This window comes from Salvelinus alpinus, chromosome 9 (genome assembly GCF_045679555.1).
Source record: "Salvelinus alpinus chromosome 9, SLU_Salpinus.1, whole genome shotgun sequence".
NCBI classification, from domain to species: Eukaryota; Metazoa; Chordata; class Actinopteri; order Salmoniformes; family Salmonidae; genus Salvelinus; species Salvelinus alpinus.
The window spans coordinates 17,377,325-17,389,437 of record NC_092094.1 but is presented as its reverse complement, the minus strand read 5'-3'; the positions used below and the strand labels follow the sequence as shown (position 1 = coordinate 17,389,437).

Genomic DNA, 12,113 nt, shown 5'->3' with positions numbered 1-12,113 from the left:
GGAGGGAAAAACCTTTACACACCACTACAAACTAAGTCGCTCTAGATAAGAGCATTTGCTAAAATACTCAAATGTAAACAAAGTCAAATTACAGGTAGAATTAGATTTGAATGACTTAACCAAAACCTGGAAGAGAGGGGGGGACTGACCTGGCCGAAGCCCAGGGGCTGCTGCTGGAATGTGGTCATCTTCTGTTGCTGCCGGGGGTGGTGGTGGGTGGAGTGGTGGTTCAGTCGTCCAGGGGCACAGCGCCTTTTGGACTGGCATGAGGATTCGAAGACTGCAAGAGAAACAAGAAAAGGCTCTCAGATTGAGATAAGATGTGTCTTTCAATATGACAGGGTAACAAGACCAATAAGGACCCACAGGAAACAAGAGCATGCCTTGCTAAAAATAAACAGAGAGAGCGAGAGCAAGAGACACACTTTGGCCGATAGAAAGGCTCTTTGTACTAAGCTAACATATGGAATTGTTTTCAAATAGTCATACCAAGGATCATTTAGCAACTTGATTTTGAATTTTAGGCCCCTTTAGGTATAAAAATATACATATAAAACAATTATTTGATGAAACACTGAATTTGGCCTTAATGCTATTATGTACATGTTGGTGAGATTCTCACCTTTCCCTAGAGGGGTCATACTGTAGGCAAAACCATTCGGACGCTACATACGTTTCTGTGAGAAGATTTTCGGGATGTCTCATGGTCTGACAAACACCACTGTAGCTCTGTCACCTTTCACCGCAGATGTGGAAGGCCGATATGGTGGATTGAGACCATATATTGAGCCCATTCAAAAATACCTGATCAAGTTTAAGAGCGTTGGGCCAGTAACCATAAGGTCGCTGGTTTGAATCCTGAGCTGGCAAGGTGGAAAAATCTGCCGTTCTGCCCTTGAACAAGGCAGTGAACCCCCAACAACTGTTCCCCGGGCGCCGATGATGTGGAAAGTCGATTAAAGCAGCCCCCCCGCACCTCTCTGATTCAGAGGGGTTGGGTTAAATGTAGAAGACATTTCAGTTGAATGCATTCAGCTTTACAACTGACTAGGCTTCCCTTAATTTCAGGAATAATATTCCACTTACAAAAGTTGGCACTAATATATGTCCCATATCAGATCCAATCCCATTTAGTGGACAGTCCTTTGCTCTTTGTATAGCTAGGTTACCTTCAGTATAAATCACAAGTTACAGTACACATCCCATAGCCTGACTTGCAGTGCATATAAAAGCCTGTACACCTCAAAAGCAAACCTACATGATGCTCTGTAAATGAACATTCAAGAACATTGACAGTGCAGATGAACAGTTCGAGGTTAATCATGTCTGGAGTGTAGCATTGCCACAGTTCTTTATGGTTGCGATAATGCTTAAAACATGAATTAGCTGGTCTAACTCAAGAGTCTACTGAATTACTTTCTTTAGCATCCAAAACACACCAAGATGAACTGGGGAAGAAATAGATATCCATGAGAATCGGGGGAAAAATAGGAACAGCAGATCAAACCAGAAGTGTTCACTCAGCAGCAACTAGCTATCAGCACAGCCAGAGAGACAGGCTGCCCAGTGCAAGTTACCCATGTTCACCTGTGATAGCCTCTCTGACCAACTAAGGAGTGGTAGCTGCCTGCCACGCCCATGTGACCTGAAAGGCAGACATCAGCACAGGTGACAGACTCTCCCTAATTTCCTCAGACTGACACACATCATTCAGACATCAACAGGCTCACAAAGCACCCTCTTTCCTACAGAGACCACTTCCAACCAGGCCTGTATGTTATACAAAACTGAAACAAAAGATTACAATGTATAGGCCTATTCATACTGTTAATACTCAACCAATTTTGACGTGTAATGCTGTGAATAGAAACTGACCCGTTCTGTCTGTGTGCAGGTCCATGCTGTTGTTGTTCCGCAGCACCTTCATAGGTGGCACCACCATGGTTCTCACAGGGGGATTGCTGGGCTCCTTCTGGGGGGCCATGCCACTCGTCCTCATGCTCAAAGATTGATGGCTGTGGTTGCCTAGGTAGCGGCTCTCCAGGTAGGGGCTCTGGCTCCGGCTGGAGTCCGAGGCAGGGGAACCGTCTACCGTCTCGCAGCCACTCTCATGACCATCGTCCTCAGACATGCTGAAAACAGACAAAAGCAATCAATAACAGAACTAAATGTCCATGTTTGCTACTGATGATCAAGACTGGCCCCTCAGGCAAGTTTTAAAAAGTTGTTAACGTTTAAACATGCAGTTTGGCAGTACCTGTTGGGCCTCTTGCAGGGGGACGGGCTGGACTGCACCGAGGCAGAGGAGCTGGTGCTCAGGGTGCTGTCTGGGCTGCTGAGGGAACACACCCGCTCCATGTTCAGAGAGCTCTTACACGCCTCGCAGTCAGGGCTGCCTTTGAACCTGCAAGAGGAACCCTCCTCTCCGTCCGTGTCACTGCTGATGACGCTGAGGGTGGGGCTGGGCAGGTCGTCGATGACCACAGACTCTCGCTGCTGGTGGGACATGTCTATCCTCTCATCCTCCACTGCCTTACAGCAGCTCACCTCCTCCTCATGTCGTCTTTCCTGCTGAACCTCCACCTCGGGCCTCTCCCCACGGGAACCATCTCCTCCTCCTGTGTGACTAACACGGTCGGCCATCTTTGGAGAGCGGCACATTGAGATTTGGATGTTGCCATTGTTGTGGGAGTAGTACATGCTGCTAATATGAAGTAAAAGTAGTGAAGTTGTTTGTCAGTACATTTTAACACTATTGTTTATGTAAGAACAACATGATCTGTGATTTGGTAGAACATTCACTTAACTTCACTAGGGTAGGGGGCAGCATTCGCAATTTTGGATGAAAAGCGTGCCCAAATTAAACTGCCTGCTACTCAGACCCAGAAGATAGGATATGCATATAATTATATAATCTTGCAGGAAAACACTCTAAAGTTTGTAAAACTGTTAAAATAATGTCTGTGAGTATAACAGAACTGATATGGCTGAGGAAAATCCAACCAGGAAGTACTATTATTTTTAAAGGCTGTTTTTCCATTGAAAGCCTATCCACTATACAAAGACTTAGGAACCAGTTCACGATATCTATGGCTTCCTCTACATGTGGGCAGTCTTTAGGCATTGTTTCAGGCTTTTACTCTGAAAAATGAGGGAGATACAGCACTTTCAATGAGAGGCCAGTGGAAATTTCCAGACATGAGTCCTGCGCGTGATCGGGAATGCGCCTTTCTTGTTTCTCCTTTTCTATTGACGAAGCTTTTGTCCGGTTGAAATATTATTGATTATTTATGACTAAAACAACCTGAGGATTGATTTTAAACATCGTTTGACATGTTTCTACTAACTTTTATTGTACTTTTTTGACTTTTCATCTTGATGTTGAGAGCGCGCATTGTGCCTTTGGATTTCTGAACTAAACGCACCAACAAAACAGAGGTATTTGGACATAAAGATTAACTTTATCGAACAAAACGAACATTTATTGTTTAACATGGAGACCTGGGAGTGCTATCAGATGAAGATCAAAGGTAAGTGATTAATTTTAATGCTATTTCTGACTTTTGTGACACCTCTCCTTGGTTGGAAAATGGCTGTATGGTTTTCTGTGGCTAGGCGCTGACCTAACATAATCGCATGGTGTGCTTCTGCCGTAAAGCCTTTTTGAAATCTGACACAGCGGTTGCATTAAGGAGAAGTTTATCTTTAATCGTATGCTAAACACTTGTATCTTAGATCAATGTTTATGATGAGTATTTCTGTAATTTGATGTGGCTCTCTGCACTTTCAGCAGATGTTTGAGACAATGCATTTCTGAACATAACGTGCCAATTTCAAATGAGGTTTTTGGACATAAAGATGAACTTTATCAAACAAAACACACATTTATTGTCTAACATGGAGTCCTGGGAGTGCCATCTGATGAAGATCAAAGGTTAGTGATTAATTTAATTGCTATTTCTGACTTTTGTGAGCCCTCTCCTTGGCTGGAAAATGGCTGTATAGTTTTCTGTGACTAGGCGCTGACCTAACATAATCGCATGGTGTGCTTTCGCAGTAAAGCCTTTTTGAAATCGGACACTGTGGTTGGATTTACAAGAAGTTCATCTTTAAAATTGTGTATAATACTTGTATGTTTGAGGAATTTTAATTATGAGATTTCTGTTGTTTTGAATTTGGCGCCCTGCAATTTCACTGGCTGTTGTCGAGGTGGGACGCTTGTACCAGAGAGGTTAACTTCTTATGGCTGCAGGGGCAGTATTGAGTAGCTTGGATGAAAGGTGCCCAGAGGTGCCCATAGTAAACTGCCTGCTCCTCAGTCCCAGTTGCTAATATATGCATAGTATTATTAGTATTGGATAGAAAACACTCTGAAGTTTCTAAAACTGTTTGGATGATGTTAGTGAGTAGAACAGAACTCATATGGCAGGCAAAAACCTGAGAAGAAATCCAAACAGGAAGTGGGAAATCTGAGGTTGGTCGATTTTCAACCCAGCCCCTATTGAATACACAGTGGGATATGGATCAGTTTGCACTTCCTACGGCTTCCACTAGATGTCAACAGTCTGTAGAACCTTGTCTGATGCCTCTACTGTGAAGTGGGGCCGAACGAGACAGGAATGAGTCAGGTCTACTATGACCTGACCATGCTCTGACCATTCGCGTTCACATGAGAGGGAGCTCTGTTCCATCGCACATCTTAACTTCTCTAGGATAGAGGGCAGAGTTTTCACTTTTGGAAAAATAGCGTGCCCAATTTCAACTTCCTTCTACTCATCCCCAGAATATAAGATATGCATATTATTAGTAGTTTTGGATAGAAAACACTCTGAAGTTTCTAAAACTTTTTGAATCATATCTGTAAGTATAACAGAACTTATGTAGCAGGCAAAACCCCGAGGACTAACCATAAACATTTTTTTTTAAGTCACTGTCTGTTCAATGAGTTTTCATTGGGAAGCCAGATTTCTAATCACTCTGTTCTCAGTTCCTACTGCTTCCACTGGATGTCACCAGTCTTAGGAAATAGGTTGAGGTTATTCATTTGTGCAATGAAGAAGAAGGCCATCAGAAAGCAGTGTAACGTCATGTGTACTGTTTGAGAGTTGCGCAAGACTAAAAAAGTAGCGTTAGTTTGTCTCCTGTATTGAAAACAGATAGACCCGTCTTCAATTTGATCGATTATTAACGTTTACAAATACCTTAAGTTGTATTACAAAAGTACTTTGAAATGTTTTGTCAAAGTTTAGAGGTAATTTTTGAGATATTTTGTAGTGACTTTGCGCAAATCGGAAGCTGTTTTTTTCTGGATCAACCGCGCCAAATAAATGGACAATTTGGATATATATGGACAGAATTAATCGAACAAAAGGACCATTTGTGATGTTTATGGGACATATTGGAGTGCCAACAAAAGAATCTCGTCAAAGGTAATGCATGTTTTATATTTTATATCTGTGTTTTGAGTAGCGCCGGCAGGGTTGAAATATGCTACTCTCTCTTTGTTGACATTGTGCTATCATCAGATAATAGCATCGTATGCTTTCGCCGAAAAGCCTTTTTGAAATCTGACATGTTGGCTGGATTCACAACGAGTGTAGCTTTAATTTGGTATCTTACATGTGTGATTTAATGAAAGTTTGATGGCGCCAATGTAAACTGAGGTTTTTGGATACAAATATGAATTTTATCGAACAAAACATATGTATTGTGTAACATGAAGTCCTATGAGTGTCATCTGATGAAGATCAAAGGTTAGTGATTCATTTTATCTCTATTTCTGCTTTTTGTGACTCCTGTCTTTGGCTGGAAAAATGACTGTTTTTCTGTGATTTTGCGGTGACCTAACAATCGTTTGTGGTGCTTTCGCTGTAAAGCCTATTTGAAATCGGACACTTTTTTGGGATTAACAACAAGATTACCTTTAAAATGCTATAAGATACATGTATGTTTGAGGAATTTTAATTATGAGATTTCTGTTGTTGTTTGAATTTGGCGCCCTGCACTTTCACTGGCTGTTGTCATATCGATCCCATTTACGGGATTGCAGCCATAAGAAGTTTTAACTTCCAGGTGACAAATAAACTGAGTAGGTTTTGATTTGAGTAAAAACTATAATTTATCAAACCAGGCACAAAGAACTCAGGTTAATGCAACAGCATTGATTTGCCATAGACCCTGTACGTGACTGGAGCGTGGAGGAGAAACATTGGGCAGACATAGGGCATCTCACCGGCTCTGACTGGGCCGGTTCCTATTGTTGGCGTGCGGCTGTGGCCACACCACGTGTGCAATGCCGATGTTGATTGGTTGTGGACCAGACATGGCAATTTGGTTGGTTAGAAGAGGCTGCATCATGTTGCTGTAATGGTTGCTGTGTTGCTGAACTTTCCTTTAAAAAAGGCAAAACATGATACAAGTTTTATGGGCAAGTGAAGTACGTGTTAAAAAGTAACTTCTCTTGTGAGCTAACTCACCCCCAGTCACTGAGCCTCTGTGGGCCATCCGCAGTATCAGAAGCCATAGTGGTGGGAGGGGGAGCCACTTGCTGCCAGGCTGGTACTAGGATCTGCTGGTTTCTACTTGACCACGGTTGCTGCAAAGGACAAAAGACAGAAATCATTAGTGGACCATAAACCTTTAAGACTAAGTGAGGGAAACACCAAACCCCTGAAATAGCCTGACTTGAATTTGACCTCTTTGACCAGTGTGGAGACAAGCATCTGACTCCTGTATTGTATACAAGTGTCACTAATGTGAGCCAGTGTCTCACCTGTGCTATGACTCCAGGTCGCATTGGTAAAGGCTGTACGGGAGGGGCTTGGGTCACCATCGGTATTGTGTTTTCCATCCTAACTGTATATCCTGGCTGGTTTGGGTTACCTTAAAAACATAAGCACACTAGCATAAGATCGGAGAATGATCACTGTAAACCCAGCAATGACGTTGTATCTTTCATGAAATGACTATGCGCTAATTTGAAAAGCTCTTCACCTTGCATGGCTGGGGGGCAGAGGATGAGGGCTGGCTGAAAGGAGTCATTACACCCAAACTGACTGGTTCCTGTCTGCAGCATCCCAGGATGCATCACAGAGGGAGCAGATTGCGTCAAAGCCTGTATAGAGGTGGGAGAGATTATTTTCTTTATTTTAAAACATTGGTGACCAACTTTTTATTTTGTCATTTATTTTTCAGATGGGAGTTACAGGTACAAAAACAATCAAATGCATTAAAAGACATCAACTCTGACATGGATTGTGTATGTGAATGGCAAGACAAAAGATTGAAGTTCCTTTGAACGGGGTATGGTAGTAGGTGCCAGGCGCACCAGTTTGTCAAGAACTGCAACGTGACTGGGTTTTTCACACTTTACAGTTTCCGGTGTGTATAAACAATGCTCCATCACCCAAAGGACATACAGCCAACTTGACAATTGTAGGAAGCATCGGAGTCAACATGGGCCAGCCTCCCTGTGGAACGCTTTCGACGAATTGAGGCTGTTCTGAGGGGAAAGGGGGGGTGGATGCAACTCAATATTAGGAACGTTTTCTTAATGTTTTATACACTCAGTGTATATGGAAGTAGTTTAGTGCCTAAAAATAGGGGTTAAATATTTGTCACCAAAAAAATCTATAACTTCCTGATCTTTCTTATAGCTCTCAGATATAGGACAGACACGTCAAAACAAACTCTCTTTTGATTCATTTTTTCACCATCTGTTTCTCTGTGTATGAATCTGTTACAATACAATGCGTTTCTATGGGCTAATACTCGTCGCCAAACCCACTGGCTACAGGTTATCTACAAGTCTCTGCTAGGTAAAGCCCCGTCTCATCTCAGCTCACTGGTCACCATAGCAGCACCCACTTGTAGCACACGCTCCAGCAGGTATATCTCACTGGTCACCCCCAAAGCCAACACTTCCTTTGGTCGCCTTTCCTTCCAGTTCTCTGCTGCTAATGCCTGGAACGAACTGCAAAAATCACTGAAGCTGGAAACTCATATCTCCCTCACTAGCTATAAGCACCAGCTGTCAGAGCAGCTTACAGATCACTGCACCTGTACATAGCCCTACTGTAAACAGCCCATCTATCTACCTCATCTCCATACTGTATATATTTATTTATCTTGCTCCTTTCCACCCCAGTATCTCTACTTGTAAATTAATCTTCTGCACATCTACCATTCCAGTGTTTAATTGCTATATTGTAATTACTTCACCACCATGGCCTATTTATTGCCTTAACTCCCTTATCTTACCTCATTTGCACTCACTGTATATAGACGTTTGTTTTCTTTTTTTATTATTGACTATGTTTTGTTTATTCCATGTGGAACTCTGTTTTTGTATGTGTCGAATTGCTATGCTTTATCTTGGCCAGGTCGCAGTAGCAAATGAGAACTTGTTCTCAACTAGCCTACCTGGCTAAATAAAAGGTGAAATAAAAAAATAATAGCAGTATGGCCAAAGTCAATGTTCCATAAAATATTTTTTTAATACCTAAAGGGGTCCTAAAATTAAAAAACAAATAGCTAAATGATCCTTGGGATGACCATGTTAAAACAATTCCATATGTTAGCTTAATTGATTTGAGCGTTCTGTTAAAGTTTTTGGCAATGGTTTTATCTAAAGAAGTGACTATATCTACTCCCAACTATTTAAAATGGGAAACGATTGGGATTCCATAAGTAGTCCTCCATCGGGGTCTTGAGGCAGTATGAGATGAAGTGATCAGTAGATTTGAGAGAAATGTATATTATTTCCTTCGATCGACGAATTGCCCGTGCCAGATTTTCCATGGATAATAAGAATAGCAGAGGCAAAATTAGATCGCCTTGTCTGCTGCTTTCTAGGTATTCTGAACAGAGCAGATATTGCCTGTTATAACTATGACTGAGGAATTGGCATATAGTGTTTTAAATAATATTCATGAAATTGGAGCCACTTTCCATATGTTCCAAGACAGACCAGAGATATGACCACTCTAGTCTATCAAAAGCTGTTTCCTGCATCGAGAGATAATACAGCCCAAGGAGCGGTTGTTTCTCATGAAGCATATAAGATATTGAATAGTCGACAGAGGTTACCCGAGCATAAAGGCTTGAACCTCTCTTGGGTACGTGAGACGTTAGCGTCCCACCTCTTCAACAGCCAGTGAAACTGCTGGGCGCCAAATTCAAATACAGAAATACTCATTATAAAAATTCAGAAAACAAAACATATTTTACATAGGTTTAAAGATGAACTTCTTGTGAATCCAACCACAGTGTCAGATTTAAAAAATGCTTTACGGCGAAAGCATACCTTACGATTATGTTAGAACATAGTCCACTAGACAAATCATTACAAACAGTAACCAGACAAGTAGAACAGTTACACAAGTCAGAAAGAGATAAAATTAATCCCTTACCTTTGATGATCTTCATATGGTTGCACTCAGCAGACATTCATTTACTCAATAAATGTTCCTTTTGTTCGATAAAGTCTCTTTATATCCAAAAACCTCTGTTTTGTTTGCGCGTTTTCTTCAGTAATCCACAGGCTCAAATGCAGTCAAAACAGGGAGACAAAAAAAATCCAAATTGTATCCGTAAAGTTCATAGAAACATGTCAAACTATGTTTATATTCAATCCTCAGGTTGTTTTTAGCCTAAATAATCGATAATATTTCAACCGGACAATAACGTTGTCAATTTAAAAGGTAAACAAGAAACGCACTCTCTCCGTCTCGCGCATGAAAAAGCTCTGTGACAGTTTAGGGTCCACTCATTCAGACTGCTCTTACTTCCTCATTTTTCAGGATACAAGCCTGAAACAATTTCTAAAGACTGTTGACATCTAGTGGAAGGCATAGAAAGTGCAATTTGAGTCCTAAGTCAATGGATACTGTAATGGCATTGAATAGAAAACTACAAAACCAAAAGAAAAACTACTTCCTGAATGGATTTCTCAGGTTTTCGCCTGCCAAATCAGTTCTGTTATACTCACAGAAACACTATTTTAACAGTTTTGGAAACTTTAGAGTGATTTCTATCCAAATCTACCAGTTATATGCATATCATATCTTCTGGGCCCGAGAAGCAGGCAGTTTAATTTGGGCATGCATTTCATCCAAAATTCCGAATGCTGCCCCCTACCCTAGAGAAGTTAACAAACCCACTTTGTTCCGTGTGGATCAATTTGGGTAAGTCTCGGGAGGACAACATTTTGAAATACAGTTTAATATCTGTGTTTATCAAAGATAGGGGGTGATAATGAGAACGCTGGGTGGCATCCTTAAAATGTTGTAATAAAAAGTGAAATTGCTGTGTTCACATCTCTCCCAAATTAACCTTTGAATGGTGTACATTTCTTTATAGAAGCAGGAGAATCTTTGATTAATTTGGGTTCTGATAGTAATTCCCGTTTCAGAATCAATAGTTGCTCTATCAGTCAATTGATAACTACTGCATAGCTTTTTGGCCAGTAAATGATTGGGACGATTACCATGGAAGTAGTGGTTGAGTTTTACTCGATGGATGGCAAATTCTGCTCTCCGTCTTATCAATAAATTGGAAATAGTAATAGCTACCTGGTCCAAAAAGATTAATTCAACCCAGATGCAAATGCAGTTGCATTCTTTTTTTGTAAAACCTTTGGTGGCATTTTAGGACATTCTGAAATTTTAAGTTGGCAGTAGTAAGCGTGGTGGTCAGACTCGTATGTCTAATTTACATTTTCTTAATGAAAGAAAATAGGTGTAGATAGTATGACATCGATTAGTGAGAATGACTTATGCCTGTTCGAGTAGAAAGTGTACTGTTTTGCTTCAGGATTATGTGCTCACCAGGCATCAGTGAGGTTGTAATCAGAGTATATGCTGGAGAGCCTTGGTTGCATGTGGATTGTAGTTGGTCTTATTAGATTTGTCCCGCATGTCCAAAATGGTATTCATGTTTGTCCCAATACCCAGATGGAATTCAGTTAATTCTAACAATTTGCTGTTCAGAGAATCAAAAAACTTAGGATCATACAAATTTGGAGTACACACATTAATAAAGGCTATTTTTCTTTCCATTATGGATACAATTAAAGTGATTCTGCCTTTTTGGTCTTTGCCATTACTCAATAATGGTAATTGCGTTTCTAATGTATCATTATGATTACACCTTTAGTTTTGTTTGGGGCTGATGAAAAAGCAGCCAGTTTGAAAATGGTTCTCTATTCTCTTTTTGGAGCAGGTGTGTTTCTTGGAGCATTGCTATATTAAAATGGTTTCTTGCTAGAATATCAAGACAGCTGAAAAGTTTAATAGATGAGTTTAGGCCTTTCAAACAACAAGAGAGAATAGCTAGCGTTGCCATTGTTTTTCAGCATTTACTTCAGACAATGAATAGTGAGAGCTAGCAGTGCCATTAACATTATGTAAATATTATGCAATGGCCTTAATATTCCTGTAGGTGGAAACAGACTTCTTACTGGACCAATGTACCACAGCCATAAATGTAACATCATAGATTTCCAGTGTTCATTAATTCAGACAATATGTGAAGCTTCTTGTGATTGTGCTTAATAGATTACCTGAGAGCGAACTGATCCCATCTTACTGAAGGCCATCGGCAGTCCAGCTGAGTTGGTTGAGGGTCTGGGGAACAGGGCTTTGTTGCGGTTGAGTGTGTTGTACGTGTTGGGCCGTGATCGACAGGCATCCATGATGTGGAAACATGATTGAACACTGGAGAGAAGAAAGAGAACGTGTGAGATGAAGAATCAAGCAGAGGGTATTCAAGATGGAACATTGTGTCCTACTTCTGATCTGTGACCATCTGTAATCATAATTTGTAATTCACCACTTTTTTGTAGAGGATGTAAGAGCTTTTGTTGGTTAGACTTACTGATTGCTGTGGGGGAAGTCGAGGAGGTGCTGCATGGTGACAAAGGGATGGTTGAGGGCATCGGAGGGAGCAATCCTCTTCTCAGCATCAATTAGCAACATGGTCTTCAGCAGGCCCACATACTCCCTCCGGTCGGCCTTCTCCGCCAACGAGTCACTGCCCTTCATGTTCAGCACCAGATTCACCTGAGGCGGCAGAACAAAATCAACATCCAGCTACTCTATTAAAATCCACTGGTC

General features: G+C 41.2%; 1 protein-coding gene across 2 annotated transcripts in view; it reads right to left on the bottom strand.

Annotated features, from left to right (window-relative positions):
• LOC139584420 (homeodomain-interacting protein kinase 3-like) overlaps window positions 1-12,113 on the bottom strand; it is a 51,591-nt gene that overhangs the window by 4,770 nt on the left and 34,708 nt on the right. The window contains exons 5-13 of one of the 2 annotated variants that reach the window (XM_071416223.1): window positions 11,875-12,059; window positions 11,561-11,714; window positions 6,994-7,114; window positions 6,773-6,882; window positions 6,477-6,595; window positions 6,233-6,391; window positions 2,258-2,704; window positions 1,876-2,132; window positions 150-280 (exon numbers count right to left, since the gene is read on the bottom strand). In XM_071416223.1, the coding sequence (XP_071272324.1) occupies window positions 150-280; window positions 1,876-2,132; window positions 2,258-2,704; window positions 6,233-6,391; window positions 6,477-6,595; window positions 6,773-6,882; window positions 6,994-7,114; window positions 11,561-11,714; window positions 11,875-12,059 (1,683 nt within the window). The remainder of the gene's footprint in view (window positions 1-149; window positions 281-1,875; window positions 2,133-2,257; window positions 2,705-6,232; window positions 6,392-6,476; window positions 6,596-6,772; window positions 6,883-6,993; window positions 7,115-11,560; window positions 11,715-11,874; window positions 12,060-12,113) is intronic. The other variant, XM_071416224.1, reaches the window with a different exon arrangement.